At 40.3% G+C, this 17,697-nt stretch overlaps 1 protein-coding gene across 4 annotated transcripts in view; it reads left to right on the plus strand.

The window, feature by feature from the left end:
- ACVR1 (activin A receptor type 1) overlaps positions 1-17,697 on the plus strand; it is a 145,377-nt gene that overhangs the window by 90,465 nt on the left and 37,215 nt on the right. For all 4 annotated transcript variants that reach the window (XM_060626764.2, XM_078451283.2, XM_078451282.1 and 1 more), the window contains exons 4-7: positions 2,278-2,489; positions 5,940-6,039; positions 9,703-9,849; positions 16,443-16,718. In XM_060626764.2, coding sequence (XP_060482747.1) covers positions 2,278-2,489; positions 5,940-6,039; positions 9,703-9,849; positions 16,443-16,718 — 735 coding nt within the window. The remainder of the gene's footprint in view (positions 1-2,277; positions 2,490-5,939; positions 6,040-9,702; positions 9,850-16,442; positions 16,719-17,697) is intronic.

Raw genomic sequence — 17,697 nt, forward strand, 5'->3', positions numbered from 1 at the left:
TGAAGGGGGATAAATATCTTTGGGCAAGTGAGCAAGATGTGTCCATCTTGGGGAACAGCTTGGGTGACCAGATCTCTCTTGGTAGTCATGAGCAGGTGAAGAGCTCCAGATACCCTTTTCTGTTGAGGAGCCATGGTGTCATAATTTATGAAACAGTTTGGCTTGGTAAATATTCATCTCTTTGTTGAGTGTGTAGGAAGTAAAATGGAACATAAGAATCCAGTGACTGAGTAGAATATGTTTCCTTCTTTTTGAGGAAAGAGACAAAGCCTCACTAACCTTTGCTCCCATATCTGATTTCCCAATGAACCATTACTGAAGCTTGAAGCTGGGTAAGATTTCACATGTAGTTTCTGTGGAATCTTTTTCCATGTTGTGTTCAAATGGATTCCATTTTCAGTGGAAATCAGTGTTTCTCTGAAACTGTTTCCCCATAAAATGAGCCCTACATTGCTATCAAAAACTAATGTTCCTTAGTCTTTGTAGACTCACTCTAAGACAAAGTTAATTCTCTTAATCTACAGTACATTTTTAATAGGCATAATTATTTAATTTTGCACTCACAAAAAGAAGAAACAAACCAAGAAGTGGAGTAGGAGAGGCTACTAGCAATGCCCACTGTCAGAAATGTCAGCTAACAGGGGGAGAGACCGAAAAATGAAAACAAAACAAAACAAGACAAAAAAACTGATGCAAGATTATGTTGTGCAGTGTTTCGGTTACGGTGGTGACGTTAAGACATATAGAAACTGTTAATTTTGATAAGCAAATGTTAATTCTGTTAATTCATTGAATAATGAAAGAAGATTTTTAAGAGAGAGATTAAGTATTCAAATGGTTAAAACAAAAAGGGTACTTGATGGAATAAACTTTACTCTTAACCTTTGTGAGTTAAATTATTATTAATAGAGTGGACGGACACAATCAAGTATCTGCACTCACACAAAAGTTATACCTACAATATGGAAAGTTCCTAATCTGCAGAACACTGCAAGACTCTGAGTTGTAATAGAAAATTTATTTTCTTTACTTAAGGAATATCTAATTCAATTAGGGAGGCTCAATATTTATAATTTAATGTTGTATATAATTAGTTTGACACTTTATCGTACAAGTGACGTGTACCATGGAGTGTAATGTGCCAAGTTGGAAGTTAAATCTCCAAGATTTAGAAGGTTAAAAGAAATGTATAAAGGACATCAGGCCTGCACTTGGATTGTGGAAGGAGGCAGGGATGTGGAAAAGAGGCATATGTGGGGAAGAACAGGGCTCGGTGACACCATGTCATAAGGGGTCTGACATTCAGAGATAATTATTGTTTGGGGACTTTTTTAGTGTTTATTCATTTATTCAGAGAGTGAGAGAGAGAGAGGAAGAGAGGCAGAGAGGGAGGGAGAGAGAAGGTCCCAAGCAAGCTCTGCACTGTCAGCGTGGAGCCTGATGTGGGGCTCGATCCCATAAACCGCGAGATCGAGATCATGACCTGAGCTAATACCAAGAGTCGGTCACTCAATCAACTGAGCCACACAGGCACCCCTGTTTGGGGACCTCTTAATTATGGGGCTTCACTATCCAATCAAGAAATTTTTCATTTACCTCACTAGGCAAGTAGAAAGTCTTTGTGTGTATCTGCCTGAGTGGTATGTGAGTGTTGGAGTGAATGCACAGATGTTTGAATGGGTAATGTAATAATGCCAAGCTAGGGGGTGAATGAGTGATTAGGCGAGTGAGTGAATCAGTGAATGAATGTTTTGAGTGAGTGAATGAATATTGGATAAGTGAGTAAAAGAACAGATGAATGAATAGGTTCCTAGGCAGAAATCCTAGGCAGAAATCGTGATGTGAAAAGATCAATGAGAATTCTGCGGTAAACATCCAAGATACATTGAGGAGAACCACAGATTGGGTGATTTGGATTTAACTCAGATAGTGCTTTCTCATAGGAATATTACGTCATAATTTCTGTAAGGGCTGAGGATAAAGCATTTGTACAGAGATTTGTGTAGTACTCCATATTTGAAAAGTACTTTCACGTACATGCATTAATACAGTTGGTTCTCTGTGGAATCTTTTCAATCTCTGGCTCTGTCTAAATGAATAATGGTTCAAATGACTGGGCCATTGGCCAGGTGTTAGGAAGTATTTTAGTTTTCACGGTTTGTGACTTGCAAGACTATGTGGTCAGCATCAGGACCCACTTGTTAGGTGTTGGTTATGCTGAATAGTAAGTAAACACTGATCCTTACAGCCAATTGCCCTTTTCTCCCCCATCTCCAGGGAAATCCTTTCCTGGAACACAGAATTTCCACTTGGAGGTCGGCCTCATTATTCTGTCTGTAGTGTTTGCAGTATGCCTTCTAGCTTGCCTACTGGGAGTCGCTCTCCGAAAATTTAAAAGGCGCAATCAAGAACGCCTCAATCCCAGAGATGTGGAGTACGGCACCATCGAAGGGCTCATCACCACCAATGTTGGAGACAGCACTTTAGCAGTGAGTTTGTGACCCCAGGGAATCCCAACCATAACAAAGATGGCTAAAGATGCTTTCCCATTCCCACCATGAAATGCTAACCAGTAGCTGGTGACTGGACAACGTGCACACTTACCACTGGTCACTTGTGTCCTAGGCAAGCATATGTTGGCACCTGTTTAGTCTCCCCTATAGGAGAACATTTATTTTAGGCATTTATATTAAATAAGGGGGGGATTTATTTTAGTAGATTCTTGGTAGTTACTTTTCTTTTGGGAGTAAGGGAAAAGGTACAGAGAATGGTTGCCTATAATTTCGGGGTCGGGGGGGGGGGCTTGAAGTAATTCAGTTACTCTATTTTTAGCAATAAAAGTACTTTCAAAAAAGCACCTTTGCTTAATATTAAAATCACTTTCCTTTCTAGATTATTTTAACACCCTGTAATTTAAGACTTTAAAATTTGACATCCAAAAAAGCAGCAATTAAACTTTTCATGCTCCTGTGCTGCCCCCTTGTGGAGTGTAGCCATTTGGTTAAACAGTGGTATCCAATAAAATATGTGTGCCATATATTTAATTTTAAGTTTTCTAGTGGCTCCTTAACAAAAAAAAAAAAAAAAAAAAAGTTTAAAAAAGCCCCACCATAGCTGATATTAATTTTAATAATATGTTTAACCAAATGAATAGAATTATCATTTTGACATATAATCATTAACCATAAAGAATGATGAATGAGATATTTTACATTCTTTTCTTTCCTTCCCCTTTTTTTTTTTTTGCAACTAAGTTTTTAAAATCTGATGTATACTTTACAGTCACAGCATGTATATCAGTTCAGGCTAGCCACATTTCCCTTGCTAAAAGCCAACATGTGGCTGGTAGCTGCATTTATGGACAACTCAGTGTCAGACACCATTGTATTTATATGTTTTAAAGTTATTCTTTTGCATACTTTTAAATGAAATCACATTAAAATGTGTCTTCCTTTCTTACTTTTAAAATTGTTGAGTGTTAATTTTACAGAAACTTTAAACTTCAAGTGAGACAAGGGAACCGCTTGCTATAAATAGGTTACCATAAAATGCAAAAGAGAGAAGTAATAGCCTTCTGAAGTGATGCTATGCTGAGTCTGATGCATCCTTTGAAAAAGGTGAAGATGAGTGAGTGTTAGGTGTTAAAGACATGCTAATACGAAATCGAGACTCTCCTTGTCATAATTTGATGGAAGACCGTCAAGGTCATAGCTTTCTAATGTGATTCAATGTTATTTAATGCCATGGCCATGCATCACCTAAGATCATCTCATATTAAGTCTTGTGCTGCTAGGGGACAAGCTTAATAGTGTCTGGTCCTTCTCCACCTAAGCCTGCCCTGCAACTACCGTTTTGCTGGAGAAGACTCACCCTCACCTGTCTTTGTAGCTCTGGCGCTATTCTTGGACCAACTGGGCTAGTTGTTAAAACATTTGGTGGTAGCTGATACAGGCTAGGAAATATCCCATCCTCCTCTGCCTTCCCTGCTATTGGGCCACCGGTCAGGTGTACTTTTTTGTATGGAAAGGGGGAAGGAACCTCGTTTTCTTCCGTTCACCTATCTATTTAGATTGTAGTACAGCAGAACTGGGAAAACAGGAGAAGAGGGTGTTCTGTTTCCCAAAGAAGAGAACCACGGTTTTTTGTTAGAAATGTATTTTGGAGTTTATTTCAAATATTAAGGAAAATTAAACGAGTTTACTGAGTCAGTAGCAAGAAGATATGAGGCTGAATCCTGAGAAAGCTTTAGCGAAGCAGGATTCTCAAGTAGATTAGTCAGAACTCTGTTCCCCAGAGCTTGCCAACCACAATGGACAATGATAGGAATATCTAGTGTAAAATGCTGTTAAGTAGCTTCTGTAAGTCTGGAAGAGGAATGGGAGTGTATGCTAAAATAGTCTTCTCAACACAGCCATGTTGGATGACAGTATATAACGATATGATAGCACAGTAAGGAACACTGTTTAAAACAAGTTATCATTATTCATCTATATACTTGCTTATTTAAGTGATGTGCTCATATATGTGGTTCAACAAACTCTATCTTACTGAACAGCTTCCTACATTGAAAAAGAAGCCTTGGGATCCAGGAGTTGAAGTAGATGTTTGTTAGTCTGGTTGATTCTCCTCCCCCGCCTTAAGTCTATGAACCAGATTTAAAACCATGATTATACATGATGAAAAAACAACACGTTTGTTTAATTTTCAGAGTTATTCTCTCAAAAAAATTGAATGAATAATGAGAAAACAGAACAGCAAAAGAGATGGTTAGGGAGATATGGAACTGCTTGATCTACATTCAATTTCTTGTTGATTATCCATTTTGTGGTTTTTAAGGATTCTAAATATCTTCCTTTGGATGTTCAGATTTTGGTAATTTTGCTGATCAACAGTACTTCCCAGTGGTGCTTAGAGTAAGGAAAAGAAGATGAAATGCAGATAAATCAATGTATTGCTCTAACAGGCTAGCTAAAACGTCTGGGAAAGGATGAGCTTTGGGGAATGTCAGCTCAACATTACTGCAACCACAACACCTATCACCGTGGGCACAATACTGTGTATTACAAATTATTAAGTCCTGATACAAAAAGGCATCTACTCTTTGACTTGCACTGACAATAAGAAGGAAAAACTTATGAATGAACTAATTGGGAGTTTTTCCCACAGTATGTTCCAGTAGGTTTGGGGCACGGTTTTATGTTTTAAATGAAAGTTTATTTTTCCTCTCTGCTTTGTGTATAATTCACACCGGGAAATGACATCGAGGGTTAACTTTTGTGATGCTTTTGTTCCTCACCTACCTAAAGGGTAACCTCCATCCAGGTGGCCCTTCTCTGCTTGTGTGTACCAGGGAGATGACCCACGTGGCCACTGGAGTCTTTCCAATATAAGCAACATTAGAATTGTTTGTTCCTTATTCCTAATTCGTTTATTCCTTTTTAGAGTTCCTTAGTTGGCGTGCCAACTATAGTGAATCCTTTCATAGATAGTTATGAACAGAGCAGAACGTGGTTAGTTATGCCCAGCCTTGGACTTGAAGGCCCCTCTTTTTGCTCCACTTGCTGCTCTTTCTCTTGCTTCCCTTTGCTCTCAGCCTTGCTCCTGGGACTTTGTAATTTGCATCTTTGACTTTGTGCCCTCAGCGTTTTTTGTTTTGTTTTGTTTTGTTTTAAATATATATATATTTTTATTCTAAAACTCTGGATGCACAAAGAGACTGCTTATCCCTCAGCAAACCTGTCTTCTATCGGGGAAAGGGCTAGCTTTTGGTTTTCCTAAGAAAACCAGTTCTTCCTCCAGTGGGACGTTCTGTGCACACTTACGGGCCACATGTCCAGGATTGCTGTGTCCGTGAGTGTTGCCGTGATACGCGTGCTCATACTCTGAACCAGGAACTGTTTCTCAGTAGTTTCTTTTTTTCTCCTTGTCTTGAACCACAGGATTTATTGGATCATTCATGTACATCAGGAAGCGGCTCTGGCCTCCCTTTTCTGGTACAAAGAACAGTGGCTCGTCAGATCACACTGTTGGAGTGTGTCGGTAATTCTTTTTTCTATTCCTTTGTGAGTTATCTGCAATGTTCGCTGTGGCTCTAGAGGCAGGGTGGGACTTGAAAAATCTGCCCCTTGCTGCCCGTTGCTCATGAAATCACAGGAGACGGTGTGGCTCTGTATCTGTTTGCTCTGACCTGCGTCAGAGCACCTCAACTTGTTGAAGTTCTTGTCAAAGGAATCTGTTGCTAGTTAGTATGCAGAATGGCTAATCAAAAGCCTTTAGTTGTAGGTAGACCCTTTGGGGTGATGGGAAGGAATGAGAAAAGAATTTGTATAGTATGGCTTCTCCTGACTACAGGCATTGAGTGATCTGAGGTGAGTAGGCGTTTGGACAATACACTTGCTTATGGCAGTTCTCCAATCCCACTCACTCTCCCACTGACTTTAAAAATAATGAGATAAATTTACTAAGGCTACCTTTAAAATTGTTGTATTTAAACAAGAGTGATATCCATTCCTCTGTGGCCTGTTCTATTTTCCCCGTCTAGGAACAGGTTTATATATAGATGTAACATAGTGTGTACACGATTTGTGTTCCTCCTGTCAGTTTTAAGCTCATGTACATTTCCATCTATCTGTACACATCACAAGTATTTTAAAAGATTATGTAATCATCTTTTGAATGATCGTTGAATTTTCATGGTACTGCTCAGAAAGCCTTTTGCATGCCTTGCGTCTTTGAGTGCTCAGAATAAATTCCCAGGAATTGGGGTTCCTGGGTCAAAATTTGTGACCTTTTTATGGGCTGTTTATCAATTGCTGACCGCCCTCCGGGAAGATGGTACAAAATGCCCTTTTTTGGGGAAGTCCTGAGTTTTAGTAGTTTTACTTTTATTTGGCGGGTATTTCCGATCACCTGGTAGTTGCCATGAATTTCTCTTTTGGACGGTGTGCAGGAATGGCCATGGGGCGGATAGGTAGGCAGCGCCCCTACATGCTCTTTCTATTTCTCCGGCTTTCTTTTCTTTGCAGCTCCAGTCATCCCATCTTTTGCTTTTGGGAGGTGGCTGGCTGCCATTAGCCGCCTTCACCACTTGGCTGCTACCCTCTGACTTTTCTTTCTGTTTTCATGGAAATCAGGACCCCCTCAGGCCGGATAATGGGAAGGGGGGTAGGCAGCCTGGTAGGAGCAGCAGGCGCTGCCTTCAGGCACACGGGGCCAGCAGGAGTCCTTTGCCTCTGCTGTAGGTCTGCAGCCGCTGGGGCTGTCTCTGAACCACACTTCATGTTTCTCTTCTACAGTGGACCGTGGTGGGCAGAGAAAAATGGAAAAGCTCCAAATGTGCCCATTGCATACAACCAGGCTTGTCCTCTTGTACTACCTGACATCCCATTTGATTATGAACAGGGACAGGTATTTGAGTAGGAGTGAGAAGGCAGTGACAGGGATGTTTTCCTGTCTCGCTTCCCCCTACCCTCCTGTCCCATGGATGGTGACCATTCACAGGGCAGCTGATCTCAATAGCAGTTTTTAGAGACTGAGCCCAGAGTCCAAAGGGCAAAATATTACTGTGCCTTTAAAAAGACATGCTGTTTGGGGTAGTGTGGATATTCTTGAGCATTCTTTGAAATAGTGTAAATTCAATTATAGCATTTTGTTGCTTCGGTGCTAAAGACTTTCATAAAAGCAATGCCATTTCAGTAGCTTATAGTTAGTGTTCATGTGGTACAGTCTTGAATAAAAATGTATGGGATGAACTGCTTGGATAGCACGTTACCATTTCGGGTTCAAAAGCATGGGAAGTTGGACTAGATCAGTTGTTACCAGATAGTGATTAGTGAACCCCCCAAATTTCAGATACCTTAGGGATTTCCATGGGGGCTCCATGGCCAGTACTTTTGGGCAGTCCTGCTTCTGTTTTTAGCGACTTCCACATAAGGTTGCATTTCTAAAAAGCATTTGACAACTTAAAAGCATTTGAAAACCATTGAAGTTGAAGTACGTTTCTATTTTAAATCTGTCTACTTATCCTGACATCCATCTCTGTTTTCTTACAAAAAAAAAAAAAAAAAAAAAAGATTTAAGGCAACTTCATAGTAATGTATACAATTCTCCGGCATGTTTTTTCTCTCCTTCCTAATGAGAATATGAGGACAAAGGGCAAATAAAGATACAGAATTTTACCAAAGGCAAGAAAAGATCAGCATACTATTTTGTAGCAGCCTATTTTATACTGTCTTAGCACTAGCCTTCATCTCGCACTACAAATGCTGGGCAATTGCTATGACTGTATTAAAATTAGTCCTGCTCTAAATACTATTTTTGTGACCTGACAGCAGCCCACAATGATGACTTCCTGGCCCCATTTAACATCCTTTTGGAAGTAGTCATTGGTATTTAATAGGGACATTGTTTATCATGAGGGATTCTAGATTGAGTGGTTTGGATTTTGTGTCAGGACATAATCACCTGGATAGGCGAGCTTGCTTCCTCCATGTTTGGGTTTCTTCCTCCATGTTTGGCTTAGTTTTTTTTAGCAAAGAGCTATGTTCCTGTGCATGCAGGTGGTGCTGCAGCTGCTTATTACAAGCTGTGACTCCCAGCAGCCACTGGCCCGGTGGAAAGCCCCACTGCCCCGCAAGGTGTATCTCCTGCCTTTGTTGTATCTAGGTGCCGCGTGTGTCTTTACCCTGATTATACCCTGTGTTGATCCCCATAGTCTCGTGGTAATTACCTCCTCCTCCCAGCCTCCCCCATCACCCCTACCTATAATTAAGGAGAAGAATGGAAGAGGGAACAAGTGGTGGACAGGCTGACGGATGTGTTTCTGCTGTAGGAGGGGGCATGCCCCCCACAGAGCAGATCACAAACTAGAGACACCACGTTTTGGGAAATGCCTTCTCCAAGGGGCCTTTGCAATGTGGCCCACTTCTGGCACCACAGGGGCTGTCTAACAAGCAAATACCCATGACCAATGTCGGGAATCAGAACTGTTCTGGGATTATGTCTTTAAGACTCTGCAAATCCTCTTTTGAAATATATCCTCTGCCAAGAAATCCTTTAGGGAAGGTAGTGGCTGCTTGTCGGTCTCCTACACAGCACTGTTTTTTGTGTGTGTGTTTACGTGTGATTTTTTTTTGGGGGGGGGGGATCCTTCAGAACGCGTATCTCAAACTTAATAGCCTCTCCCTTATGAAAAATATAAATGCATATGTAAATTCACAGATTTGGACTCCCAAGAAAATATCTATGTTGATCTTGTTTGAAGGGAAGGAGTCCAGAAAGGTATTCAATTTGGACACGTGCAGGTTTTTTATTTTTTTATATTTTTGGCTTTCAGCATAACAGTGAAATCTAATACTCTGTACCATTTTCTTAATTTCACTAACTTTCAGGTGCTTTTAAAAACTATACATGTTTCATAGGTTTTAATAGAGGAATTTAACTGTAAACTTCGTAATTAGCAGCCAGTTGTACTGTGCAGACACTGAGGGTGTTGAATTTGTTATGACAGTGGGTGGCCAGGAGGGGCAGGTTCCGGCTTACTTTTGAATGTCTTCACGGGAGAAAGGTGGTGGTGTTTATAGCCCCAGATTCAGTTCTTGCAAGTAAACAGTAGAAGGGGGTAATAACAGTTGCAGGCAAGAGATGTCCTGGCTACCTCTCCTGTTCTCCAGTCCCACGTCACCTCTGTGTTGCTTTCTCTAGGGAAGGGCCGGTATGGTGAGGTGTGGAGGGGCAGTTGGCAGGGGGAGAACGTCGCTGTGAAGATCTTCTCCTCCCGGGATGAGAAGTCATGGTTCAGGGAAACAGAATTGTACAACACCGTGATGCTGAGGCATGAAAATATTTTAGGTAAGTACAAAGATAATCCCCTCGTTAATTTTATCCAGAAACAAAGAGTTGCCTCCCTTTGCCCTCTCCAGAGTTGGTGGATGTGAATTTGCAAGTCTCCCCCGAAAAGGGATAATAGGGATCGTCAGCATTTATATAAAGTTTAATTTTCTTTTAATGCTAATTTCTTGTTTCAATCTGCAAAGAAGCGAAGTTTGAAGATTCTCTGGATGATGAAAATGAAATCATTATTGCTAATTCTTATTCTGTAGGTTGTTATTTAAGCAACAAAAATTTACCCCATATTGTTCACTTCAAGGCTTCCTCCGTTGTTCTACTTACCGCACCCTTTTTGAATATTTATTGAATCAAACTAAGAAAGCTCTTTGGACGATTTCCTAGAGATTCACAGCTCCCAGGGACATCATAATTAAATGCACGTTCCCTCAAACTAGGCATGGTTTTTAAAGCCCAGATTTACAGAGGGATTTAGCATCCATTTTAATTTGGAAACGAAGGCTTAGAACCATTTGTGAAATATGTGAGGAGCCCATTGAAATACTGCTTTGGAAGTATAAGGGGTGAGAATATTCCTTGTTCCCATTGACTTCTGTGTCTTTGGAAAGTTTCTCTAAATGTGTTTATACTAATACATGTATGGGGAATGCTGCTCAGAGTTCTTTATTGGTGGGTATAAAGTTTATATTGAAATGGACTCTATAGGATAGTGTTGGACACCTCATGGCTATTGGGTGAGATGTGGCTTATAGGAAGGCCATTACTAGAATTTATTTCTATTCCATCGCTGCCAATTTCGTATTAAACCCGAGTCAGGTTGTCCGCAAATAACGGTTTGACAGTTGTCTACAGTTTTGCTTTGACAGGATGGTTGTGTGTTCCATCTTAGAATTGTGGATTTCTGCTGCTGTCTTCTCCCCTTACCTTACCTGCTGGGCTCTCACTGTCACCCAGTCGTGCTCACTTGCATCATTGCTGTTGGTCTCCCGTTTCCAGTCCATCTTGCTCCCCTGCTATACTTCTCATGGAGTCTTTGATGACTCCTGCATGGCCTGCCACATTTGTGCCTTCTGGGCTTGCCAATCCAGACTCCTTATTTGTTGGGGTCCCAAGGAGTCTCAGGCTTCCTCTACAAATATCCCCAGAGAGCAGCCACTTCTGATATTTGCCATTACTGGGGATTGCCACGAACATTCAAGTGTCCGTACCTTCGTTCGGTGGTCTTGATCACCCATGAGCCCACCCCACACTCCGCCGACTCCTCCTTCCATCAAAATTGCCCAATTCCCTTTCAGTTTATCCCAGAGGACTTACTTGTGCTTTTCTGCATGCCCTCGCTTTGTAACTGCGCTGTGGCCCTGCTCACATACTACCTTGTGTCATAGTTTGACGCACGTGTATAACAGCAATGACTACTCAACACCAGTTACACTAGTTACTACTACACTGCTGTACATGCTTAATGTGCATTTTCTCGTGTAATCTTCACCACAGTCATAAGAGGGTGGATACTCTTGTTTCATTAGTTTTAACGGATGAGATAACCAAGGTATAGAGGTTCCCGGCACCCATCAGGTTAGAGAGTAGAGCTGAGAGTCACGCTGGGCAGTCTGTCTCTAAATCACAGTTCTGTACTCTATGTGGTAGCTAGCTCGGGGAACTGCTTCTGTGATTTACAGTGAAGAGTATGAGGTGAAAATTCATCCACAGTCAAAACTATCCTTAAATGTCCCAATTGTTCCTCTGACACGGGGACAGACAGGTTGAGTAACCGATAAAGCGTCAGTTATGTTAGAAGCCGTGATGTATAAGAAGTACTTATCTTTCAAGGGTGGAATTCTGTTAATGGGCAGGTGCACATACTCTTAATAAGTACATATGTGGGCTCTGAGATTCATTAGAAGAATGGCATGTTTAGGCACCCCTTCTTATTCTCATGGGCTCACAGGTTCATCGAGCAAAACGCTCTAGATATTGCGAGGCTATGCAAATCATCACTTTATCAGTGCTTTTGAGTTAAATGAACTGTGATACCATTCCATTGTATACGGAGAACAAGAATCATTTCCATTGTTTTTACTTTCATACTCAGAACCAAGGACAGTACCCCAGCACATGGTAGGTGCTCAGTAAATGTTGTAAATTAGATTTAATCATAAGAGAAATCTGAAAGTCACTTTTGCAATAATGATTCACATGAGAGAAGTGACCACATAGTTGCAAAAACACTGTTCATTTCTTATTACCAAATGATCCAAGGAAATTCTGTGTTCATGAGATCCTTCTAATAACATCATCATAATTGCAGCTGTATGAACTGATTTTACTGTGTAGTTCTTTTAGTTGAGAAAGCTCATTAAAAATGCATCACTTTTTCTTTTTTTTTTTTTTTTCTTTTTTTTCTTTTTTGGCTAAACTTGGTTCAACTTCTTTCCCTTGCTGTACCAGTTTTCTGGATATAGAGACTTTAAGGTTTTCTGTGATCATTTCCTTTTCTATCAAAGGAGCATGTTGTATTGGCTATCGGATCATGATTTCCATCCACCCTTGAGTATTGCTAACTCTAGCCCCTCAGAGTAAAAAAATTACAAACATTTACACATATATGCATACATATAAAACTCCGCACCCTCATTGTTTATCCCCCTCCAACAATATCTTTCAAATGACTCGTGTGGCTTTCAGCTCTTCCTTCTGCTCTGTCTGGTGTAGAAGTCAACAGACAAGAGGGTAATGGGAGGCTGTGCTATGTGGTGGCAGGAACGGTGATCAGGAACTTGAGAAGCTGGTTTCTACTCTCAGCACCACTAACAACCCCACTGTGTGACTTTTGGCCAAAGTTATATGTTGCTGAGCGTTCTTTTCCTCATTACTAAGACCAAGGGAGTTGAGTCAATGTGAGAATTTTACTCCAAAGTCTCATCTTACACTCTTTTTAAAAAAAAAAATAGTAAAATGTGAAGTTTACTTTTTTAATCCTATTAAGCAGGAAGTTCAGTGACATTAAGTACATTCTCCGTGTACAACCATTGCCACCCTCCATCTCTAGAACTGCCTCATACTCCTAAGTGGTACTGCCTAACCATTTAATCAGAATTTCTTGAGACCAAAGTGGAAGTAAAGGAAGCCACCCGCAAAAGATAGTACATTACAAAATTGTTGTGGCTTTAATTGAATACTGAGCTATTCTAAAATGTAGTACTAACCAGCTATTCTTGATACTTCCTGTGTTGGGCATCATATGAAGCACTGTACCTATAATTACTCTTCTATTCTCACAGTACCCCTTTGAGATTGATGATGACGTTATCCTTATCTTACAAATGAGGAAGCCAAGGTGGAGATCTTACATGACTTGTGTGAGATCACCCAGCTCGGGAATGGTGGAGCCAGTTGGTACCCAGCCATCCAGCTCTGGGGCCCAACACTCTACAGCACGTGCCCCACAGTGTAGTGGCCTCACTCCTCAGCTGTCATAGCTACCCAGCTCCTGGTTCCTGGGCGGGTCACCAAGGAGAGGCTCACAGGGGCCACTGGTGACCTAACATAATATTTTGGGTTTTATTTTCATTTTTGAGGAGGCTGGGAGGATGACTCTAGCTGTTAAATAAGAGGCTTTTGTTCTTTTTAAAAAAATTTTTTTTTAAATATTTGTTTATTTTTGAGAGAGAGAGAGAGAGAAAGTGTGAGCAGGAGAGGGGTGGAGAGAGAGGGAGACACAAGAATCTGAAGCAGGCTCCAGGCTCTGAGCTCTCAGCACAGAGCCCAGTGCAGGGCTCCAGCTCACGGACCGCAAGATCATCACCTGAGCTGAAGTCAGATGCTTAACTGACTGAGCCACCCAGGCACTCCTAAGAGGCTTTTGTTCTAATCACTTTTTCTCCCTGTTAATGAACACATCCAATGGCTGTGCCTGCGTTCTGCCCAGGTACCTGTTCAATCTTCCCTAACAGTAGAGAGCTTTGACTGAAATTGCAAAAGTTCCATAAAAATACTCTAGCACTCTCAAACAAATGTAGTTCTATAATTCACACTTGGGAGATAAACAGTTAAAAAGAAATCCTGCCTATTTAAAAGTCATTTTCCTGGAAGGTCTAGAGCATAATTAATGGGACAAACAAAATCCTTCTCTGAAACCTAAGGGGCTTAGGGGAAGGTAAGTGAATGAATAAATAAACTTTCTTTCTTTCTTTCTTTCTTTCTTTCTCTCTCTCTCTCTCTCTCTCTCGCTTTCATCAATCAGTCAGTCAGAGACTGTTCTTTCTCCCTTAAGCAGAGAAATCAGTAGAGGCTATATAAATACACAAACAGTAATTTAATTTCTTTTCAGTGGTGCTTATAGTTTAGGATATTTATTTTTGAACATGATTAACAATATCATTTGGTTTAAAAGGATAAAGCAGAAACATTTTCTTTAGTAAGAATGACTAATAGGTAAGTACACATATTATGGCCTGTGAAGGGCTCCAGGAGAAATGGCTATGGGGTGACACAGACTGGAGAGGGGAAGGCGTGCAGGAGTGAGGCTGCCTGGGGGAACCAGCTCAGAGGGAAGTGGAGAAGGAGGTAGGGTATCACGTGTGGAAACATTATTTCCTTTACTTCGCAGATGTCCAATGGATACAAGTGTCAAATTGTCTTTCTCTGAGTAGAAAGGAGCTTGTTTGGGGGCAGTATGGCATCATGGGTAAGAGTAGGGGTTCTAGAGCCAGGCTACTGGGACCATTACTGGCCTTAATGTCAATCATGTCCTCTGCCTCCTTTCTGTCGTTTTTGGAGGATTATGTGCAGACCGTGTAGAACTGCGCCTGGCACCTTGTTAGTCCCAGTATTTACTAGCTGCTTCTGTTGCTGATGATGACGATCAAATAGGGGACATTTCTTTGTTCCAGAGTTTTCTGTGTAAGCAACGGTGTACCCAGATGGCTAGCACCAAACTTGGGGTCGGCAGCTACTTAATGGATGTGTAATTTGGCATCTCCTAGCAGCAGTTTCATTATTTATAAACTGACTGTAATGATATCTGTGTTACTAGTGTATTGAGAAAAATCCCATGAGAAAATACATGTGAAAGTGACAGGAATTTTATATCGAGCACTATATGCAAGTGTGAGGCATGTTCCACGTATTTGTGTTTTTCTACATCCTTTCACAAGTCATTTAATCCTTCCTGAAGCCACATCTTTTCTTTTGTTTTTAATATTCTTTTATTTATAAGTTCCAAATGTCACTGCCTGTAGTGGACATTAGCGGGGTATTTGTGTGTGTATTATGTGTTTGTGTATTATGTGTGTGTTTGTATAAATATTTACATGTGCATATATAAAATATGTATATGTGTGTATATAAAAAGATGTGTGTGTGTGTGTGTATGGAGAGAGAGAGAGCATGTGAGAGTGAGTGCATGGAAAACACCTCTAGCAGAAAAGGCAAGCATGCACATCACAATTTATTCCATAGGTTAGAAAGTTCTAGAGGTCATTCACTTTGCTCAAGGGTCCCCTCAGAATGTCTAGAAAAATCTCTTCCTACCATTTTATTAACCTCTGTCAAATCTCACTTCTTGAAAAGAAGTCTTGAAAAGTGGTCTTGAAAAGACCACTTCAGTTATCACTTCTTGGTGGAAGCCTGTTGTAACATCTGGTCTGAATTATTAGCAGTCCCTATTTGGGACTCATGTTGCCCTTTACAGATGTAACAGTACTTTTCATTATATTCATTACATTATATTGTAATTTTTCCTTTTTATATCTGTCTTCTTCTCTAGCCAACAGACACTATTTATCTTAGTTTTCTTGTGTGATTGACAAAGAGCATCATAGGTGCTTATTATATTTGGTTTCTTTTTTATTTGATGAGTAGTCAGTCATTTAATATAAATTTATCCCTTTATCTTTCATCTGAGTAGAGATAATCCAGAGAACCTAAACGAGTGGCCCAGTATTACACAGCAAATCACAGGCAGAGTCAATATGAGAACATAGGTGTCTAGATACTATATGTTTTTTTTTAATGTTTAAATGTTTTTTAAGGTTACTTATTTTGAGAGCAAGCAAGAGTGTGAATGGGGGAAGGGCAGAGAGAGAGGGGAGAGAGAATCCCAAGTAGTCGCCACACTGTCGGCGCAGAGCGCTGACACAAATTGTGAGAGCATGACCTGAGCCGAGATCAAGAGTCTGTCGCTTAACCGATGGAGCCACCCAGGTGCCCCTAGATACTATGTTTTTTTATTCTTTTTGGGTGGTCGATGAATAATTTGTGCTTGGAATATGAGCATGATAAAGAGTTTGATGCTATCATTATGGGTAAACACGAAGATATTATTCCTATCTTAATGAAATGTATAATATTTTAAAGGATTATTTGTCATGGAAATGAATATGGAAATTTCCTATTCATTAGCAGTACCTTGTTATGGAATAAATATTATTGCATTTTTCTGTTGATGCCTCTGTAAACCTCCTTTCATGGAAGTTGAATGATTTTTTGTTGTAGGTGTTGTACGTTGTCTATCTTATAGGTTTCTATTTCTGTGTACCAAAAGTTATAATGTGAAATTCTTACATGTCTGCTAATTTTGTTCTTGCTCTTTCCAGGTTTTATTGCTTCAGACATGACATCAAGACACTCCAGTACCCAGTTATGGTTAATTACACATTATCACGAAATGGGATCGTTGTATGACTATCTTCAGCTTACTACTCTGGATACAGTTAGCTGCCTGCGAATAGTGCTGTCTATAGCTAGTGGTCTCGCACATTTGCACATAGAGATATTTGGGACCCAAGGGAAACCAGCCATAGCTCATCGAGATTTAAAGAGCAAAAACATCCTGGTTAAGAAGAATGGACAGTGTTGCATAGCAGATTTGGGTAAATTTTTAAAAATATTTCTTAATTACCATTTTTACTTCTGTTGCAGTCCATCCTTTAGCTAGGTTGCATCCACCGCCCCCCCCCACACACACACACACAACCTTTCGTTATGAAACATGTCAAGCATGCAGACAAATCAAAAGAACTTCATAGTGAATAGCTGTATACCCACCGCCTAGATTCTGCCATCAGCATTTTACTGTTCTTAAGCTTTGCCACATATCATCCATCCCCTCTCATCAATCCATCTTAATCTTTGATGCATTAAGTAAACTGCACACAAAAGAGCCCTTTCTTGTAAAGACTCGAGCATGTATACCACTGTGTCATTCCCCAGAGTGACTACTGTGTGTTTACTTTTTTCTTTCCAGGTGAAATTTCAATTTCATGTGAAACGAACAAACGTTAAGTAATACATTCTCAGAGTTTTGACAAGTGCTGTAAAATCCAAATGTCTATCGAAAGTTAGACCTTCGCATTACTTTGGGAAGTCACTTCATGCTCATGCAGTGCGTCGCTGCCCCAGCCCACCCTCAGAGGCAACCAATAGTGTGTAGCATTCTCATTTCCCAAACCTTTACACAAAGTAGGTACACAAATAACCTAGGGAATGAGTTCATCTTGAAAATGTTTCTAAAGTTGTTTTTTTCTGTAACCATGGCAAAATTATCAATGAAGAAAGAGAAAACCTAACCCAGTTCGCAATTTGCCCTGCTGGGATACCTCATTCCTGTGGTGTTAGGATACTGCTCAGTGTGAGCTTTAATTGCATTATAAATAAGACTGTTTTCATTTATAGTGACATTGTATATAAAACCATCTTCAACTTAGACTTGGATATTGGCTGAGTAGTTATGCTAATGGGAACTGAATTGTAATATTGGTTATTCATGTCAGTGGACTATTGAGAGTCCTCACTCTATTTGATTAAAAAATGGTTTATATTATTTTCTTCCATATACCTGTGGTTATTGTT

This window comes from Panthera onca, chromosome C1 (genome assembly GCF_046562875.1).
Source record: "Panthera onca isolate mPanOnc1 chromosome C1, mPanOnc1 haplotype 2, whole genome shotgun sequence".
Classification (NCBI taxonomy): Eukaryota; Metazoa; Chordata; class Mammalia; order Carnivora; family Felidae; genus Panthera; species Panthera onca.